The sequence below is a fragment of the Arvicola amphibius genome, chromosome 3, assembly GCF_903992535.2.
Source record: "Arvicola amphibius chromosome 3, mArvAmp1.2, whole genome shotgun sequence".
NCBI classification, from domain to species: domain Eukaryota; kingdom Metazoa; phylum Chordata; class Mammalia; order Rodentia; family Cricetidae; genus Arvicola; species Arvicola amphibius.
The window spans coordinates 95,542,293-95,559,349 of record NC_052049.1 but is presented as its reverse complement, the minus strand read 5'-3'; the positions used below and the strand labels follow the sequence as shown (position 1 = coordinate 95,559,349).

The 17,057-nt window shown below is 44.5% G+C and overlaps 1 protein-coding gene across 1 annotated transcript in view; it reads left to right on the top strand.

The window, feature by feature from the left end:
- Nucleotides 1-2,555: 2,555 nt before the first annotated feature.
- The window catches only part of Jam3 (junctional adhesion molecule 3), a 54,638-nt gene continuing 40,136 nt past the window's right edge, over nt 2,556-17,057 (top strand). Inside the window, exon 1 of the mRNA XM_038324226.1 lies at nt 2,556-2,652. Within this exon, the coding sequence (XP_038180154.1) occupies nt 2,577-2,652 (76 nt within the window). The 5' untranslated portion in view covers nt 2,556-2,576. The remainder of the gene's footprint in view (nt 2,653-17,057) is intronic.

Sequence of the window (17,057 nt, the reverse complement as noted above, 5' to 3'; positions counted from 1 at the left end):
AAAGGCGTGCGCCACCACCGCCCGGCCGAACAACAACTATTTTTAAAGTGGACAAGGAGGGCTAGAGAGACAGCTCTGCAGCTAAGAACACTTGCTGCTCTTCCAGAGGACCCCAGTTCTGTGTTCAGCACCCACTCCAGGAGGCTCATAGCATTTGTAAACTCTGAACCTCTGTGCTCTCTGAGCACTCACACTTACTTGCACACACCAACATGCAGAAACGCATAATTAAAAATAATAAAAAAAATAGCTGGGTATGGGTGGTGCATGCCTTTAATCCCAGCTCTCGAGAGGCAGAGGCAGGAGCATCTCTGTGTGTTCGAGACCAGCCTGGTCTACAGAGTGAGTTCCAGGACAAGCTCCAAAGCTACAGAGAAACCCTGCCTTGAAAAAACAAACAAACAAAAACCTTAAAAAAAACAGTTAGAAAACCCAGGCATGGCGGTGCACACCTTAAATCCTAACACTTGGAGGCAGAGCAGTTGGTTTTATGTGAGTTTAAGACCCAGCCTGGTCCATATGGCCGTCTCAGAACAGTCAGAGCTACATAAATAAAACTTTGTCCAAAAGAAAAAGAAAAAAGGAAAAAAAGGAGTAAAAAATTTAGCGCCAACACCAATGATTACCCTTCTATTATTTAGGATAAACTATTGGGTATGCCACTATGTTTTAGGTCTACTAGAGAAATGAATTAAGCTTCTGTAGCAACTTATTGTTTATATATTGAGCATGCCCACTAATGTTCTGTGTGCCTTCTTCTTCTTCTTCTTCTTCTTCTTCTTCTTCTTCTTCTTCTTCTTCTTCTTCTTCTTCTTCTCCTTCTTCTTCTTCTCCCCCTCCTCCTCCTCTTCCTCTTCCTCCTCCTCCTCCTCCTCCTTCCTTCCTTCCTTCCTTCCTTCCTTCCTTTCTTGTTTTCTTGTTTTCTTTGTTTTTTTTGAGACAAGGTTTCTCTGTATAGATTTGGAGCCTGTCCTGGAACTCACTCTGTAGACCAGGCTGGCCTTGAACTCACAGGGATCTGCCTGCCTCTGCTGGTATTAAAGGAGTATGCCACCACTGCCTGGCTGATCTTTTATTATATATGGAATCGGGGGTTCTACAAGTGTGAAAACACTAAAGTTTCCAAAATCACTTGTCAACGTATTTTTCCTTTTTATTTATTCTTCTCACATGCAATACATCCCTTCCACAGCCTCCCTCCCTCCAATCCTCCCACCCCTCAATCTCCCCTCTCCCCCAGATTCACTGCTCCTCTACTTCCCTTCAGAGAAGAACAAGCCTCCCAGTGATAGCAACTCAACACAGCATAACAAGATGCAATAAGACTGGGCACAAACCCTTATATCAAGGTTGCAAGATGCAATCCAGTAGGAGGAAAAGGATCCTGAGGGCAGACCCTCAGGAGATACCCCCACTCACACTGTTAGGAGTCCCACAAAACGTCAAGCTAAACAACCACAGTATGTATGCAGGGGACCTAGATCAGACCCATACAGGCTCCCTGACTGTCACTTCAATCTTTGTGAGCCCTAAGAGTTCTGCTTAGTTGATTCTGTGCGCTGTGTTCTCCTGGTGTCCTTGATCCCTCTGGCTCCTACAATCCTTCCACCCCTTCTTCTGAGGGGTTCTCTAAGCTTGGCTTTATGTTTGGGTATCGATCTCTGCATCTACTTTCATCAGCTGCCGGAGGAAGCCTCTCTGATTCTCTGACAACTATTGGGCTAGGCACAAATCTGTGAGTATATAGATAGGAATATTGTTAGGAATCATTTCATTGATTAATTGGCCAGTTGTGTGTTGGCTTCTATACTAGGTCTCTGAGACATCAAGCTTCTGGTCCTCCAGGCAGTGAGAGGTGTGGGCTTCCTCTCATGGCTTGGGACTCAAGTTAGACAAGTCATTAGTTGGCTACTTCCACAAGTTCTGAGCCACCATTCCCCAGCACATCTTGCAGTCAGGACAGGTGTGGGTTGAAGGTTTTGTGGCTGGGTTGGTGTTCCATTCCCACTACTGGGAGCCCTGCTTGGTTCTGCAACATCTTAAAAATAACACTCATTAACTAAAACCAATTATAATGGTTTGTTTTATGTGTATGCCTGTATGTGTGTACGTGTACCACATGCATGTTTAGTGCCCTTAGAGGTCAGATCTAGAACTGGAGTTACAGACGGTTGTGAGGCACCATTTGGGTACTGGGAATGGAGCCTGGGTCTTCTCCAGGAGCAACAAGTGCTCTTAACCACTGAGCCATTTTGCCAGCCTTACCGTTTCCTAAACTTTAATGGAGCAATTTTTCTTAGCTCTGTTGCAATAATCTGCAGTTTTATAAATCCACCCCGCCTCCCTCCCGGACTTCCGCTAAGTTCATTGACCAAGGTACCACTTGCAAGCCTTGAGCATCATTGCATCCATAGCAACCAGACTTGAGCTTCTTTGGTCACCATGGTACCGGCTCGACCGGGCCGTGTGGTCGCTATGGTAACTGGAGGCGGATCGCAGGGTCCAAGTAGTCTGAGCGCATGCGCACAAGGCCAGTTCGGCGCTGCGAGCCTGAGCCCCTCACATTTCCCCTCGACATGGCGCTGAGCCGGCGTCTGGGACTTCGGCTCTGCGCGAGGCTGCCCGACTTCTTTCTGCTGTTGCTCTTCAGGGGTGAGTTGATGCTTCTGTGCCACTGGGAAGTGGGATCTGTGGCGATGGGAACTGAGCGGCCCGGGCCGCCGTGGAATAGCGGTTTCGGTGCCCGGGATTTCGGGTCCGGCCGAGGCGCTGAGGGGTGGCCTCTGCGGGAGCGTGGCGGGCGCGGCTCAGCGGGCTGTCGGGTCGGGTCTCGGGCTGACCCGCGTGGATGCGGCTGGTCCTGGACAGGGACACGGCCCTCTAGATTTAAGAAGAACCGTGGCAGCTGCCTGATGAGCTCGAAAAGTTACTGGAGAAAACCACTCCATCGGCAGTGTGGTGCCCAGAAGTCGTGGACGAGGAGCGGTTTGGGAAGCTCCAGAGGCCTGTCTTCCCGGGAGCTGCTGGGGTCAACAAAGAAGCTGAACTGGGCAAGGCCGGCCGTCCTTGCGCTGAGCTACACAGGGATGAGCGCTTTTGTCGCAGGGTGGTGAAGGAGAGACCCTTACCCCCAAATAGCATCTGGGTCGTCTTGATCCCGCCACCACACTGCTAAACTTGAAAGTTTTGTTCATTTTCTTTCCACCGAATTCCTGGGAGAGAGTATTTCCCTGGTCAGTTTTGCAGAAGCTCTTAAGTTTACTTTCTATAAATAACACAGGGCACTTTGAAACCGTTATCTCAGTCCTTAAAACAGTTCTGTGAAGTAGGTTTTTGAACCCATTTTCAGAGGCTACTTAATAGTCTTTAAAAAAAAAATTCAAGACTGCGTGCCAGACAAGTAATGCCAAACTTAAGGCTGCATAAAGCACCGCTCCTTACTCACAGGTAACTCAACCGGTACCACTCACTCTTCAACCCTTGGATCATTTGTTTCTTGGGTTTGTTGCTGCCCATGATGTTTTCCAAAAAAAAAAAAAAGAATACAAATTAATACACCAAGGCACTGGCACTGTTGGGAGTGGGGGCGGGAGGTGGACAGACTTACAGAAACAAAGGGTTTTGTGTTTGGTGCTTATTCTCGTGGGGTGGTCAGAGTGGCGGTAGTAAAGAGGGGGAGTCTGGTTCAGGAGTGTGGGAAACAGGCCACTGTGATAAGGATGAGCATGTGCCCGGTCACCAGATAGTTTGCCTGAAAGTTATTTCAGAACCAAGTGCGGGTGGGAGCTACAGATGACCAGAGGCTATCCAGGAGACAGGAGTGTCAGGAATGTCCAGCTCCCACTGTGCTGGTCACACTGACAGTGTTCTATTCACAGCCTAGAACAGCTCCCTATTGTTGAGGAGATTTGCTCACATGAAAGTCTGCAGTTTTTATTGGAGATACATTTGGCAGTTGACCTCAGGGATGGATTTCTACTTGGTGACTTGCTAGTAAAAGCGGAAAATGCGAAGGGCGTCATCTGCTCTTAGTCTCAGGTTTCGCCCCTTCCTATCTTGTGTAAAATCCGTTGGGTTTCTTGCTATCAAGAGATGGGATGCACTTGCATTGCATAGGTACAATACGAATTTGTGATCTAGGACGGATGGCAAAGAGGAAGGTGTTAGGAGGGCATTAGTCTGCTTTGAAAGCTGTAGCTTGCTTGTTCAGATGAGGGGTTTTCCATTATGTGGCTTTCAGCTTCCATATACCCGAAAGCTGTACTCCTGGGGCTGGAGAGATGGCTCATGATTTCTGGCAGAGGACCTAAGTTCTGTTCATAGCACCCAGGTTGGGTGGCTCAAACAGCATGCAGCTCCAGCTTTGGGGATCTGACACACTCATGTGCGATAGGATCAGACACCTGTACTCATACAATTCCTCCTTCACACACGCGTGAACAGAAAATAGATCTAAAACCGTGCCATCTTCCCAGGTGAAAACTATCTTTTTAATGTTTAGCATAATGCTACCCCTGTCAGCTGTGACTCTTTGCCACGGCACTACGGGGGCTGAGGCAGGAGGATCACTGTGAGTTTTAAGCCATCCTGGGATGTACAGTAAGTTTCAGGTCACCCTGGGAAACAACAAATTACTAGTTCCAAACTGCATGTGGTAGCATATTCCTGTAATCACAGTACTTAAGGGGCAGGGGCTGGAGGATCACTGTTCAGGTTCAGCCTGGGCTACAGGGCAAATTCAAGGCATGCCAGGGCTACACAGCGAGATTCTATTTCAAAATTAAAAAAAAAAAAGCTTCTGACACAGCAGTAAATATTTATGTGATTATCTTTGCTGGGCTCTATTATGACAACCCAACGTGTACTAATTCATTTCATTTTGCTAACTTTAGAGTACATAACTATTTTGTGTAAAACAGGAAAAACAGTAACACAAGCATGCAGAGGTGAGATGCTTGCGTGGTACTTCAAACATCTTCAACTTGGAAGTCTCTTGTCTGGTAATCCGGTCTTTGGTTACTCGTTTCTTCTATTTGACAGTGGAAATCTTATAATGGATGACTTTGGTAAAATTAACAAGTGTTCAAAGCTGTGCTGTTTCTATCTAGAATATTCCTTTTGTGGGATTTATGACTGGTGTGATTCAGTTTGACAAATGTTATGGCTCATCTCCTTTTTGAGCGATTATGTGCAATTCAGTAACTTTCCAGAACTTTGTTGTTGTTGTTTTTTCCCGACAGGGTTTCTCTGTGTAGTCTTGACTGACACAGAACTCAATCCGTAGATCAGACTAGCCTCGAACTCATAGAGATTCGCCTGTCTCTGCCTCCCGAGTGCTGGAATTAAAGGCGTGTGCTACCACCATCTGGCTAACTTTCCAGAACTTTTGATGTACCAGAGAGAGGCCTTCATTTAGAACTAGCATAACAGTGTGTAGTCTTGAAGACAGTTTGTGAGGTGGAATGCAGAGATTTCCAACCAAATATTCTGATTCTTTTACTTATTTGGACTCCTGAAACATTAGAATGACCCACATTCATTGACTGATTGGGATTGAACTCAGGGTCGGGCAAGCACTTTGCTGCAGCAATAGGGCCAGACCCTTTAAGACGTGTATTTTTTTTTTTTTTTGTCTTTTTTCCTCATTGTTGAGGACCGACCCCAGGTCCTTGCGTTTGCTGGGCAAGCACTCTACCACTGAGCTAAATCCCCAAGCCTCCTTTATTGCGTTTTTATTCCTTTTGATTAACCAATTGCTAGAATCGTTGTCAGGGTTGTAGGTGTACTTTAAGAAAAGCAAAGGACACCTGGTCCCAAAACATGAACTACTTGGATCAGCTGCTCATCTCCGAATGATTATTTTATGGCCATGCTACAGGCCGAGGAGACTGATGGATAGCTTCTAGAGATCTTAGCCATTAAATAACGGCAGTGTTATACTCCGTCTCCTAGGCTCTGTGGACGGTGAGGGATAGCTTTAAGTCAGTTTTCTGAAACCAAGCAGATGCTCAGGCTTGCTTTCTGAGATGGTTGTGTGTTGTAATAGAAGACGCTGTGGTTCTAGCGCACCTGGCTAGCAGCTGTTGGAGATGCAATATTAACAAATTCCTTCTTCATAAATCCTTTGAATTCTTCCAGAGCACAAGTGGGGTGAAAGAAAAGGAAATATGTGTGAGTGTGAGTGAAGTCAGGATGTACAGTCGGCCGGGGACATCCTGGTGATGGCAGAGTCTCTCTTGAGGTGTGTTTCCAATTAGGTCTGAGTGTGATGACATTAGGCATGAGTGCAAATTTGAAATCTTTACACATGCCCGTGAATTCTAGCACCATATGCAAATCTCTCCACTGGCGTATGAAGAGATATGGAAACCAAGTTGGGTAAGCACATTCTTTTACACTCAGGTTAGCAAGGACACCATGCACTGTATGGAACTAAAGCATCCATTGACTGCCTCTTTGCTGCTCGCCCTGGTGCACAGAAATCGTCCTGAGAAGCAGCCCTCTTTTTCATGCCCTGGGAAGCAGTGGTTCTTCATGTTGAGGTGTTTTGGTTTTCCTGCCTCTCAATAGTATTTATCGTGTGCTCTGTATTGCATGTTACAACAGCCACTGTGCGCAGCAGGATTGCAGGGCTGGGCTGCTTTAATCAAGCCACAGGGAAGATTAAGGGTGTGTAAACTTCTTCCCTTTTGTCTTTTTCTTTTAAAAGTTTATTTTTCAAATAAATGTTTTGCTTTATGTTGTCTTAGTTCCTTTTCAGTTGCCTTGAGAAAACACCGTGACCAAGGCAGCTGATAAAAAGAAGCATTTAATTTGGGATTCACCATTCTGGAGGGTTAGCACTCATGACCATCCCGAGGGGGAGGATGGCAGCAGGCGGGTGGGCGTGGCACAGGAACAGTAGCTGAGAACTTAATTTTAATCCATAAGAAGGAGGGAGGAAAAAGAGAGAAGTTGAGAACTAATTGCGAATAACATGGGCTTTTGAAATCTCAAAGGCAACGCACTTCCTCCAGCCAGGTCACACGTCTGATCCTTCCCAAACAGTCTAACCAACTGGAAACCAAACATTCAAATACATGAGCCCTGGGGCCTATTCTCATTCAAATCATCACACATATGTGTGGGTGTTTTTACCTGCATGTTTGTTTGTGCACCGTGTGTGTAGTGCCCGAAGAGGCCAGAAGAAGACATCAGAATCCCTGACCAGAATTACAGATGTCTGTGAGCTGGAAGGTTGGTCTTGGGAATTGAAACCAGGTCTTTTGGAAGAAAACCAGTGCTCTTAACCATTTAATCATCTCTCCAGTCCCCATAACTTTATTTGTATGAGTGTGTGCCTGTTTGCCTGTATGCACATGACATGTATGCAAATGTCCAGGGAGGCCAGAAGAGGGTATCAGGTCCCCCAGAATTAGAATTAACAGGTGGTTGTGAGTCACTTTCTGTGGGTGCTGGGTTTAGAACCTGGGTCCTCTGCAAGAATAGCAAGTGTTTTTAACTGCTGAGTTCTCTTTGCAGCCTCTTTATGTCTCTTGTAGAGTATCCCAGTAGTTAGTTGGTTCACCTTGTTCCTACAATTATTGTTAAAATCAAATTCTACCGGTCACATTGTTTGTTGTGTCTGGTAACTTTAGCTCCCAGTAATCTTTCCTGTTTTTGAATAAGCAAACATCTTAGTCTATAGCATCTCATTCCAACACACATTTTAAAATGTCTGTGTTATGTCAGGTACTATTTATTCTCCATGGTAGGGGTACACAGGGAATAAGAAGCCCAGCCCCGGGAGAGCCAGCATGTCTGTTATGCCCTCTCACACTGGGCTTGGGTATCGGGTGTGAGTCCACGGCATATTATTACTGATGTTAAAAAAGAAACTGACCCAGAACAGAGACGTCTCTAGTAAGTCTTGCCTGTCTGTCTTTGTCACTTGAAAGCAGTTAACATTTTTAACCACTTTGTGTGTCTAGGCATTTTTAGGATATCTTATTTTAGTTCAGTGGCTGCAGGAACGTCAGGGAAGCCTCAGTTTTTTCTCTAGTAGTTGTCAAGGAAGGCAGTGGTATTTTCTGCCGTCTACTCTGCGTAGCTGCAAAGTTAGGAAGACAAATGTGGAGAGATGCTTATGGTGCACTTTAAAGGACACGGGCTGCGAGTACTACAGTTTGTGATTGCAGTTATGTAAAACACTGGGGGGAAATGTTCAAAACATTGATGGGCTGCGTCTCTAAGTAGCGGAGCCCGGGGCTGGCTCTTCGCTGCTCTAGTGCCTTTCTGTCTGAGGTTTCTGCTTTACTTTCAAAGTCTTCTTTAATGAGGGTTTTTTTTTTTTTTGTATAATTATAAAAAAAGTTGTGTTTGTTTTGATAGCTCACAGCTCCAGTTCTGGAATTTTAGATTTGACATTAGTAAAGGGAAAATGTAATTTGTTTAAACACATGTAATCTGTGCTTTTTTTCTAGTTTCTTCTTGACAGCCAAATTGGATGAAGGAGGAATGTCCTTGAAGTTCAGTGGTTTGCATATCTATTCCTTGCGACGTATTTGAAAGATTAATTGCCATTGGTTTGGGCAGAACAGCTGTGGCTTCAACAAATGGTTAAGGGAAACTGAAAGCCTCTCCGGAGTACCTGCCCTGCCCCCCATTCATTAGGAACAAACAAAAGAACCCAGGGCATTGCTTAGACTGCTGCTACCCTCTGATTGAGCACTGCTCTGTGCCAGGCGCTGATTCTCTTGGGCAATGAGAAGAACGACGGCAGGTTGACTTCAGGGGAAGCAGACAGTTGTCCACTGGTGTGCCCCAGGGTGGACATCCCTGTTTTTAGCATTAGGTGCAGCTGTCTTGAGGCTCACCGAGTATGTAGCAAATCCTCAGACAGCTGCTTCTCTTTCTTTGGCAAAGGTTTTCACTAAAGCATCTCTATTGGGGTATTATTATGATTTTCCTTTCTGGGTCAGGGCTTGTGTAGCTCAAGCTTGCTTGGTACTGTGTGTGTGTGTGTGTGTGTGTGTGTGTGTATGCTCCCATAATGCCAGAGGTTGATGTCAGGTGACTCACTTAATTGCTTTTGATCTTATTTTTTGAGACAGTCTCTCACCGAGCCTGGACCTCTTCAGGCTCCATTAGGCAGTGTGGACAGCAAGCCCCAGGGGCTTCCCCTCACTACAGCCCCAGCACTGGGGGTGTGGCTCGTTGCTGCCCTGCCTGGGCCTTTTTTGTGGGTTCTGGGAAATCCACTCAGGTCCTCATGACTGTACTGACTGACTGTTCCGCCTCAGCCTGTGGTATTCCGGGGTTATAGGAATGTGACACCACACTTGGCTTTCTTAGGGATAATTGTGTAGATTTAGGTGAATGGAGATGTTGAAAGAGATAAGGTGGAGGACATAGTGTATACAAGGATGTGCTTGTGAGTTTATAAACAGTGTCTGCTGAGACTGTGGGCTATGACAAAAAATAAATAATAACAGCTGTTGACTGCTGTGTGCCAGGCATTGTATATCACAGGGAGTCAGACTGCTGTGTGCCAGGCATCGTATATCACAGGGAGTCAGACTGCTGTGTGCCAGGCATAGATCACAGGGAGTCAGACTACTCTGACATAATGTCATAAACGGAGTGCTTTAAACCGTAGACATTTGTGTCTCACTGCTGTGGAGTCTCAGATGTCTGAGATTGAGGTTGCTGGCAGGTCCAGGTCCTAGTGAGGCCGTCTTCCTGGCTCGTCGATGATGTGATGGAGGAGTGAGAGCTTTGGTACCTCTTTGGTGGCCACTGTCCCGTGATGGGGTCCTACCCCCATGACCTTATCTAAGCCTTGTTACTGGTTTTTTTTTTTTTTTTTTTTTTTTTTTTTTTTTTTTTTTTGAGACATGGTTTTTCTGTGTAACAGCTCTAGCTAGCCTGGAACTAGCTCTGTAGACCAGGCTGTTCTCAAACTCAGAGATCCGCCTGCCTCTGCCTCTCGAATGTTGGGATTACAGGCATGTGCCACCACCTCTGGCTGCTTAGTTCCTTCTTAAAGTGTGTACCTAATACTATCTTATTAGTGGTTAAGGCTTCAACATGAACTTTAGGGGGATGTAAACTTGATCTGTCTCAACTGGTCTTAGCAGTCGTTTTTATTTGCAGGTACCAAATTTGTAGATGTGGAATCTGAGGCCTGGCCCAAGGTCACAATAAATAAAAGGGCCATACCCTAACTGAGGCAACTATAGTGCCTTTTCCAAGGCTTAGGGGCCAGTGCACAAAAGGAGGCAAAAAGAAAGAATGAAAAAGCCTGAAGAAGGGTTGGAGCAATGTGTGACACATAGCCATTGCACCCTTAAGCTCTCAAGGACTGTGACTACCTGCACAAGGTTGGACTTGTCAGCATTCTGTTACAGAGGGGGAAGAGCTCATGAGGCCCCACCTTTCTGAGGGCTAATAGTTGCTGGGTAGTGGGACTTAACAAAGCTTTTCTGTGGACCTATAAAAAAAATACAGGAGCCAGTTGTCCCTCGGAGACTATTAACAATAGTTATAAAGCATTTAAACACAACATCCGGTTAAGAACATTTGGCTTTACAGTGTAGAAATTCATTTGTCAGGTAGAAGTAGAAATATATGTGAACAAAAGAAGCCAAGAAGATTAGGGTAGAAAGAATACCTACAACAGTGATTCTCAACTTGTGGGTCTCGACCCTTTGGGTGGAAATGACTCTTTCACAAGGGTTGCCTAAGACCATCAGAAAACTCAGATATTAACATTATGATTCACAACAGTAGCAAAATTTCAGTTATAAAGTAGCAATGAAAATAATGTTATGGTTTGGGGGTCACCAGAATGTGAGGAACTGTATTAAAGGGTTGCAGATCTAAGGAAGATGGAGAACCATTGGCCGAGAAAGCATTGTTGGTAGTTTCAGTAATACGCTGCAGTATGGGCACCCTGGTTCTAGCCTAGCTCTGTTTATATTCTAGACCCTCCCTCTTAGCTGCAGGGAGGCTGTTCCAAGACCCCCAGTGGATCCTAAGACTGACAGAACAGAACCCTGTGTGTCCTGTGAGCTTCTGCTCCGCAGGGTGACCTTGATGCCTTCCCTCCGTAGTTAAGTACTTCCTGTGGGCTGTGGCTGAGATGCCTGCAGTCTGAGGACCAGGAAATACAATGGATTTCTTTTTCTGTCACAATTTCATAGTTAGAAGATCCATTCTTACTGTATTTTAGCAGCTTCCAATGACTTCTTTTTCTTTGCTTATCAAGGCGAACATTTTCAACTTTTCACTCAAGAGTAGCACTGTCTGTGCCATGTCTGAATTGCCAGTGTTGGTACTTGGGGCCATTAAGTAAAATCAGGGTTACGTGGATACAGTGTGATATTGTGATAGGTGATCCATCTGTCGTCAGATGCTCCTAAAGTGAACCGTCATATATGTGGTGTAGATGTGAAGGATGGGGGAGGTTCCTGCAGGAGGGATGGAGCAGCATGGCCTAAGATTGCATCTCACCACTCAGAGTGGCAGTTTCTAACTTGGAACTCCTGCTTTTGGGATTTTCATTTACTATTTCAGATCTCAGCTGACCAGGTAACTAAAACTGCTGCTGGGGGCTCCTGTGTCCAAAACTATACTGGTTTTAGTGTTGTTCTTGAAATACTTATTTACTGGATACATTATTTTAAGTTGTCAGTCATTTTATCTTAGGGGAGTAGAGGGAGGTTGAGGGAGAGTATATGTGAACTCTCTGTGCCCTCTGTTTAAGACGTCTAAATTTTACCTGTTGTCTCCTCCGTATTGCTTATCTTTCTTTTCCCTACCTACATTAAAGGCCACCCCTTTCCTTTCTTTTGGGAGGCATTTTGAAATGTCGCTGCAGTGTGTCACTAAGGCAAATTTCCTCTTATTTTTCTACTTAATATTTTACAATTTGTGTATCTGTAATTTTTTCTATTGATTCTTAAGTATTTGTTTAAGGGTTGTCTTTTGTTTTCTTATTCTTCCCCTTAGGGGCTCTGATTAAATGTATTCAGTTACTGTGCCCTCCACAACTGCTAGTTTTTCTTTCATATTTTTATATTCTTGCCTGTGTAAGCTGCTCTGAGTTCTGCAACTGGCCACTTCTGCTTCCAGCCCTATCGCATCTGTCGTTGACCCATGCCTGGGGGCTTCCCCCTACTGATTATTTTGTTCATTTCTAAAATTTTACTTGGTTTTTCTCGGGACTCGTTGTTTACATTTTTGGGTTTTGGCTGGAATAGTGATATGTGTCTATACTTGGTCTTGGCACTCAGGACACTCACACGGGCAGGACTTGAGTATGAGCCCAGTTGTGGCTATAGATTGAGAGCCTGTATCAGTCAACAAGCAAACAAAGTTTAACATTTATGCGTAGCTATCTTATCTTCCATATCTGACATTCCAAATATCTAAAGTCTTAGGCACGTGAGTCTACTATTTCTTGTTTCTTTTGACTTTTACATGAGTTTTTCTATGCTTATAAGAAACATGGTTAATCTCTGACAACTGAACCTAATTCGGGGGTGCTTTTTCTGAGAGCAGGGTTTCATCCAGTGGCTGCTGCCACCCTCCAGGGTGACTGTTTCCCCTCACAGGATCCCTGGAATAATTTAAAATGTCAAGCTCTGCTTCCCTTTGTTCCCTTCGGCTTAAGGACGCCGTGAGCCCTGAAATGTTCAGATAGAAACTGTGCTCTCAGTGCCCCCATCCTGCTTTCTAGTTTAGCCCAAGCCATTTCCGTTTGTCCTTTTACTACCCCTTGCTGCCTCTGTGTCCAGGGGTGCAGCCAAGGCTTCACTGTTGGGGTACCCTGCGTTTCTCAAAGCTCTGTTTTGCTTGTTTTCTCTTGAATTAACACAAGAGCTGCCCACCGTTCTTTTAATGCTTGTTATGAAACTAACACTTTTGTCATTCAAATGTAATCTGCTCTGTTTCACACCCTTCCAGGATGGTGTGATGTTCCTGGGGAGAGAGAGTGCACAGAGCACTGCTTCAGGGTTGGGGCTCTGGCATTTCAGTCCTGTGCCTAGTTCTGAGATTGTAATCTCTGACCATCTGTCATCCAAGACACAGCAACATAGATGGGAGAGTTGTAATCATCCGAAGTGTCCGTCGTTTTAATAACAGCTGGACAGAGGTGACCTGGAGCTTCCAGCTGAAATCTGAGATTCTTGTTTGTATAGATGAATGCTGGCTTAAAAGGACAGATGCCACCCACTGTACCCCGCTCATGTGCACCCACTTCCTGGGTGATAGAAGACGCACTGCATTATGGGTGTTGAACATCCTAGATTCTTTCCAGATGTTCATGTGATTCATATTTGGATCTTGGGGAAATAATACTGGTTTTAATCCAGATAATTTGAAAGTAATTAAAATCACGCCTCCTCTTTTACACTACCACCAAAATATGCATGGTTCTCTCCCTGTGTAATTAGATAATGACTTCTAATTTTGAATGTTAGATCCTAAGAAGTGACTTTCCAGGAATACAGCAAAGTTTTTAAGTGGCTAACTGAACCAGTACACATTCATTCTTCATAATTGCACTTGCTAGTTTTGAAAACTTCCAACAGAAAATTCTTCTTCCAAAAATTTAGATGTGGCCTAGAGCCAGGTAAGTGTCAGCTGAAGGCCTGCTGTGAAAGTTTGGAAAAGCTCATGGTTGGAGCCATAGCATTTGTTTAAATTGCCCCCCAACCCCATTTAAACCTCTCTTCTTGAATGGACTAGTCTCTCAAAAGTTCCTGCTTTTATTTACCAAGAACCAAAAAGGCATAGATAATTGGTTGGGTTAGCATTCTTTTGCTTTTTGTTTTTGTTTGTTTGTTTGTATTTGTTTGTTTTTTGAGACAAGTTTATTGTTTCTAGAAGACACAGACAATCTCACAGCAAATTCCCTGCTCCTCTGGCTCTTACAAGCTTTACCCCTCCTCTTCTGAAATGTTCCCTAGGCCTTAGGTGTATCATTGGTACTGGATTCTCAACTCTGCTTTATGATTGTGTTTTGTGGTGGTCTCAGCTGTTGCAGATCCTTGATAAGGGTGAGAACTAAAATTTGTCCCTAGGCGCCTCTGATGGCTTTTTGTTTTGTTTTGCTGTTTTTCAAGACGGGGTATTCTCTGTGTATCCCTGGCTGTCCTGGAATTCCCTTTGTAGACCACATGCACACAGTACCCATGGGAGCCAGAAGAGCGCATTGGATCCCCTGGGGATAAAACCCTGTTCCTATGAAAGGGAAGCCAGTGGTCTTAACCACGGAGCCATCTCTCCAGTCCCTAATTTTTGCCTTTATTAAAAACTGACCAGGTGGTGGTGGTGTCACTTGCCTTTGATCCCAGCACTCGGGAGGCAGAGGCAGGTGAATTTTTGTGAATTTGAGGCCAGCCTGGTCTACAGAGTGAGTTCCAGGACAGCCAGGGCTACACAGAGAAACCCTGTCTCGAAAAACAAAACAAAACAAAAGAAGAAGCATAGACTAGAAAGTACAAATGGAAAATACCAAAGAGTTCAGCATAAACCCTACGACAGTTAATTCTATCTGGCGAATGTTGGCAAATAGATACTGGATTCCTGAGATGCATTCTCTTGCATTTGTCACTAGACTGGAATTCCCTAGTTGTCTTACGACCCACAGGGTTGAGAACCACTGTTTTGGGGTGAATGTCAAGGGGTTCAGAGGTGGTGATGTACATCAGAGAAACAGCACATTCGTCAAGTGCAGTCATGAAGCTGGATATTCAGTTCTACCAATTAATAGTCAGGGTCTAAAGCTTGTTGCGCAGTGCTATAGGCCTTAGCTGCCTCCCACCAGAGAGTTAGGAGCATGGTACTCAGTGGGGATACTGACATGCATGCACAGCTGGAAATATCTGGGTCATTTTCAGTGGCCCTGGCGTGCAGTGAGCAGATACATGTCTCAACCCTGCAGCCCGTGAGCACATTCCCCATCGGAAGTGGGAAGGCTCTGCCTGACAGCGTCTCTCCACTCTAAAATTCAGCATCCCGCATGTCTCAGTGAGTGGATAAGTGAGGATTTGCCCATAGGTAGAAAACTACAGAAAAGGGGGAACCAACAAGTGGACCAGCAGCGGAGTCCCGGCCTTCTGATCCTCAGCCCTGTTGCTAAGTAACAAATTGTTACAAAACAGCTTCTTACACAGAAGCCCAATGCAAGAAAACAGTATGGACAAAGGAAAATTAGTCTTGTCTAGCTAGGTCTGCAACAGGGCAGATTCCAAGATTTGCTGTCCGGTATACACCTCTAACTTAAGCAGCAAGCCACACTTCCAGACTCTAAAGACTTCAACTAAAGAGCTGAAATGAATACAAGTATATCTAGGAGAGAGATTGGAGAGGCCAGAACTTAATCCCACATTGCTCTGGTTTAACGCTCCTGCATGCAGCTCATTGTATCTTTGGGTCTTGAACTTTGCTGGGTTGGGTATTTCCTTTTCTCTACTTTCCCCTACTTTTTCTGGTTTACAAAAGAAAAAAGAATGTCCTTCACCCAAACCTGTACAACAATCTCAAAATGTGAAACCCAGGTTTCACTGAAAAATCGTGGGGAAGATAAAACTAACTAGAATTCCCAGCTTCAGCACATTAGAATGTGGAGGCTGGGTTAGTCACGTGCCCCTTTCTGTCCTGGATTCCTCTGTCATTTGTTTCTTCTAAGACATGGTCTTGCTAGGCCAGCCTGGAACTCACATCCTCCTGCCTCAGTCTCCTGAGAGCTGTATTGTACATATGCCGTATAGCAAGCTTCATCCACTTAGAGTATTTATTTATTGAACCAGTTGTCTATTCTTAGTGTAAACTTAGCAAGTTACAGTGGTATCTCCTTTACTCCAAAACATGCTAAAATTTCCACCAAAATGTCTTACGGTTCAGTGTTTTCTGGTTCAGGCAGGAAAATGTCCCCCAGGCGTAAGAGGTCTAATCTTTTCTATAAATAATCAGGGAACCACTTTTTGGGACTAATGATGTCCGAGAAATGTTTTTTTTCTTTACTCACGAATTTTAAAATTAGATTAATATTTTACAGGAAGAATTTAGGACAACCAATTGTATCTTGAATAAAATTTTCCAACATAAGAATTTTTATTATTATTTTTTAAATTTACAACCTCCCAAATCAGCTTTTCTTAACTGGGAAAAATGCCTGTGGCTGTTCTGTTATCATTTTTATAAAGAGAAGTATAACGGGAAAAGGCAAAGTGAAAGAGAAGAAATCTTAATTATAGCTAAAAGCGTCTTTTGCAAAGCTGAGGGCATGTTGGTAGATGGAATCCAGGCCTTGGACGGACTTCCTCCAGAGGGGAAGGTGGGAAGCCTAGGGAGCTTCACTTGTCTCTAGATAACAAAGAGTTAAATGAATTGCAGCTTATGTATGTAGCCTACATATGTAGCTGCAGGAACAGGGATTGATAACAGTAAATCTCTAACATTTAGCGCTGAAAAGCAAACCTAACAAAGCACTTAAGGTCGTGCCAGGAGCTCTGCTGAATGTGTTCCACATGAACTATTAATTTATTAAGTCATTTACTTTTGATTTTTTTTTTTTTTTTTTTTTTTTTTAGCTAGGACCTTGCAACGCAGCCCTGATGGGTCTAGTATTTACCATGTCGCCCAGGCAGGATGTGGGCCACCATAAACTGAATTTGTCCATTTTAACTCTAACACACTAATAGATTATTTTTGTTACCATTAGGTACTTTGATGGGAGCTTTATACAATCAGTATTTTGTAAAATAACCCACAGAGGTATGTGTTACTCCTGGCTTCTAGATAAGGAAACCGACTTCAGTACGTGGCAGAAGAGAGGTTCAAAATCACATTCAGCTTGTGTTTGTTGTGATGAATAGGACTGTAGACGGGAAGGAGATTGCCTCAGAAGCGGCTGTCATGAAGAGAGATGAAAAGGAACGGGTAGAAAGGCAGTGCCCTGCATGTGCACCAGGTCGGCTGGAGTAGTGGAACTAGAGGACAGGAATGCAGCAGTTACTCAGAAGACAGTGGGAGCTGTGGTGGCGCACACTTGGGAGGCAGCGGCA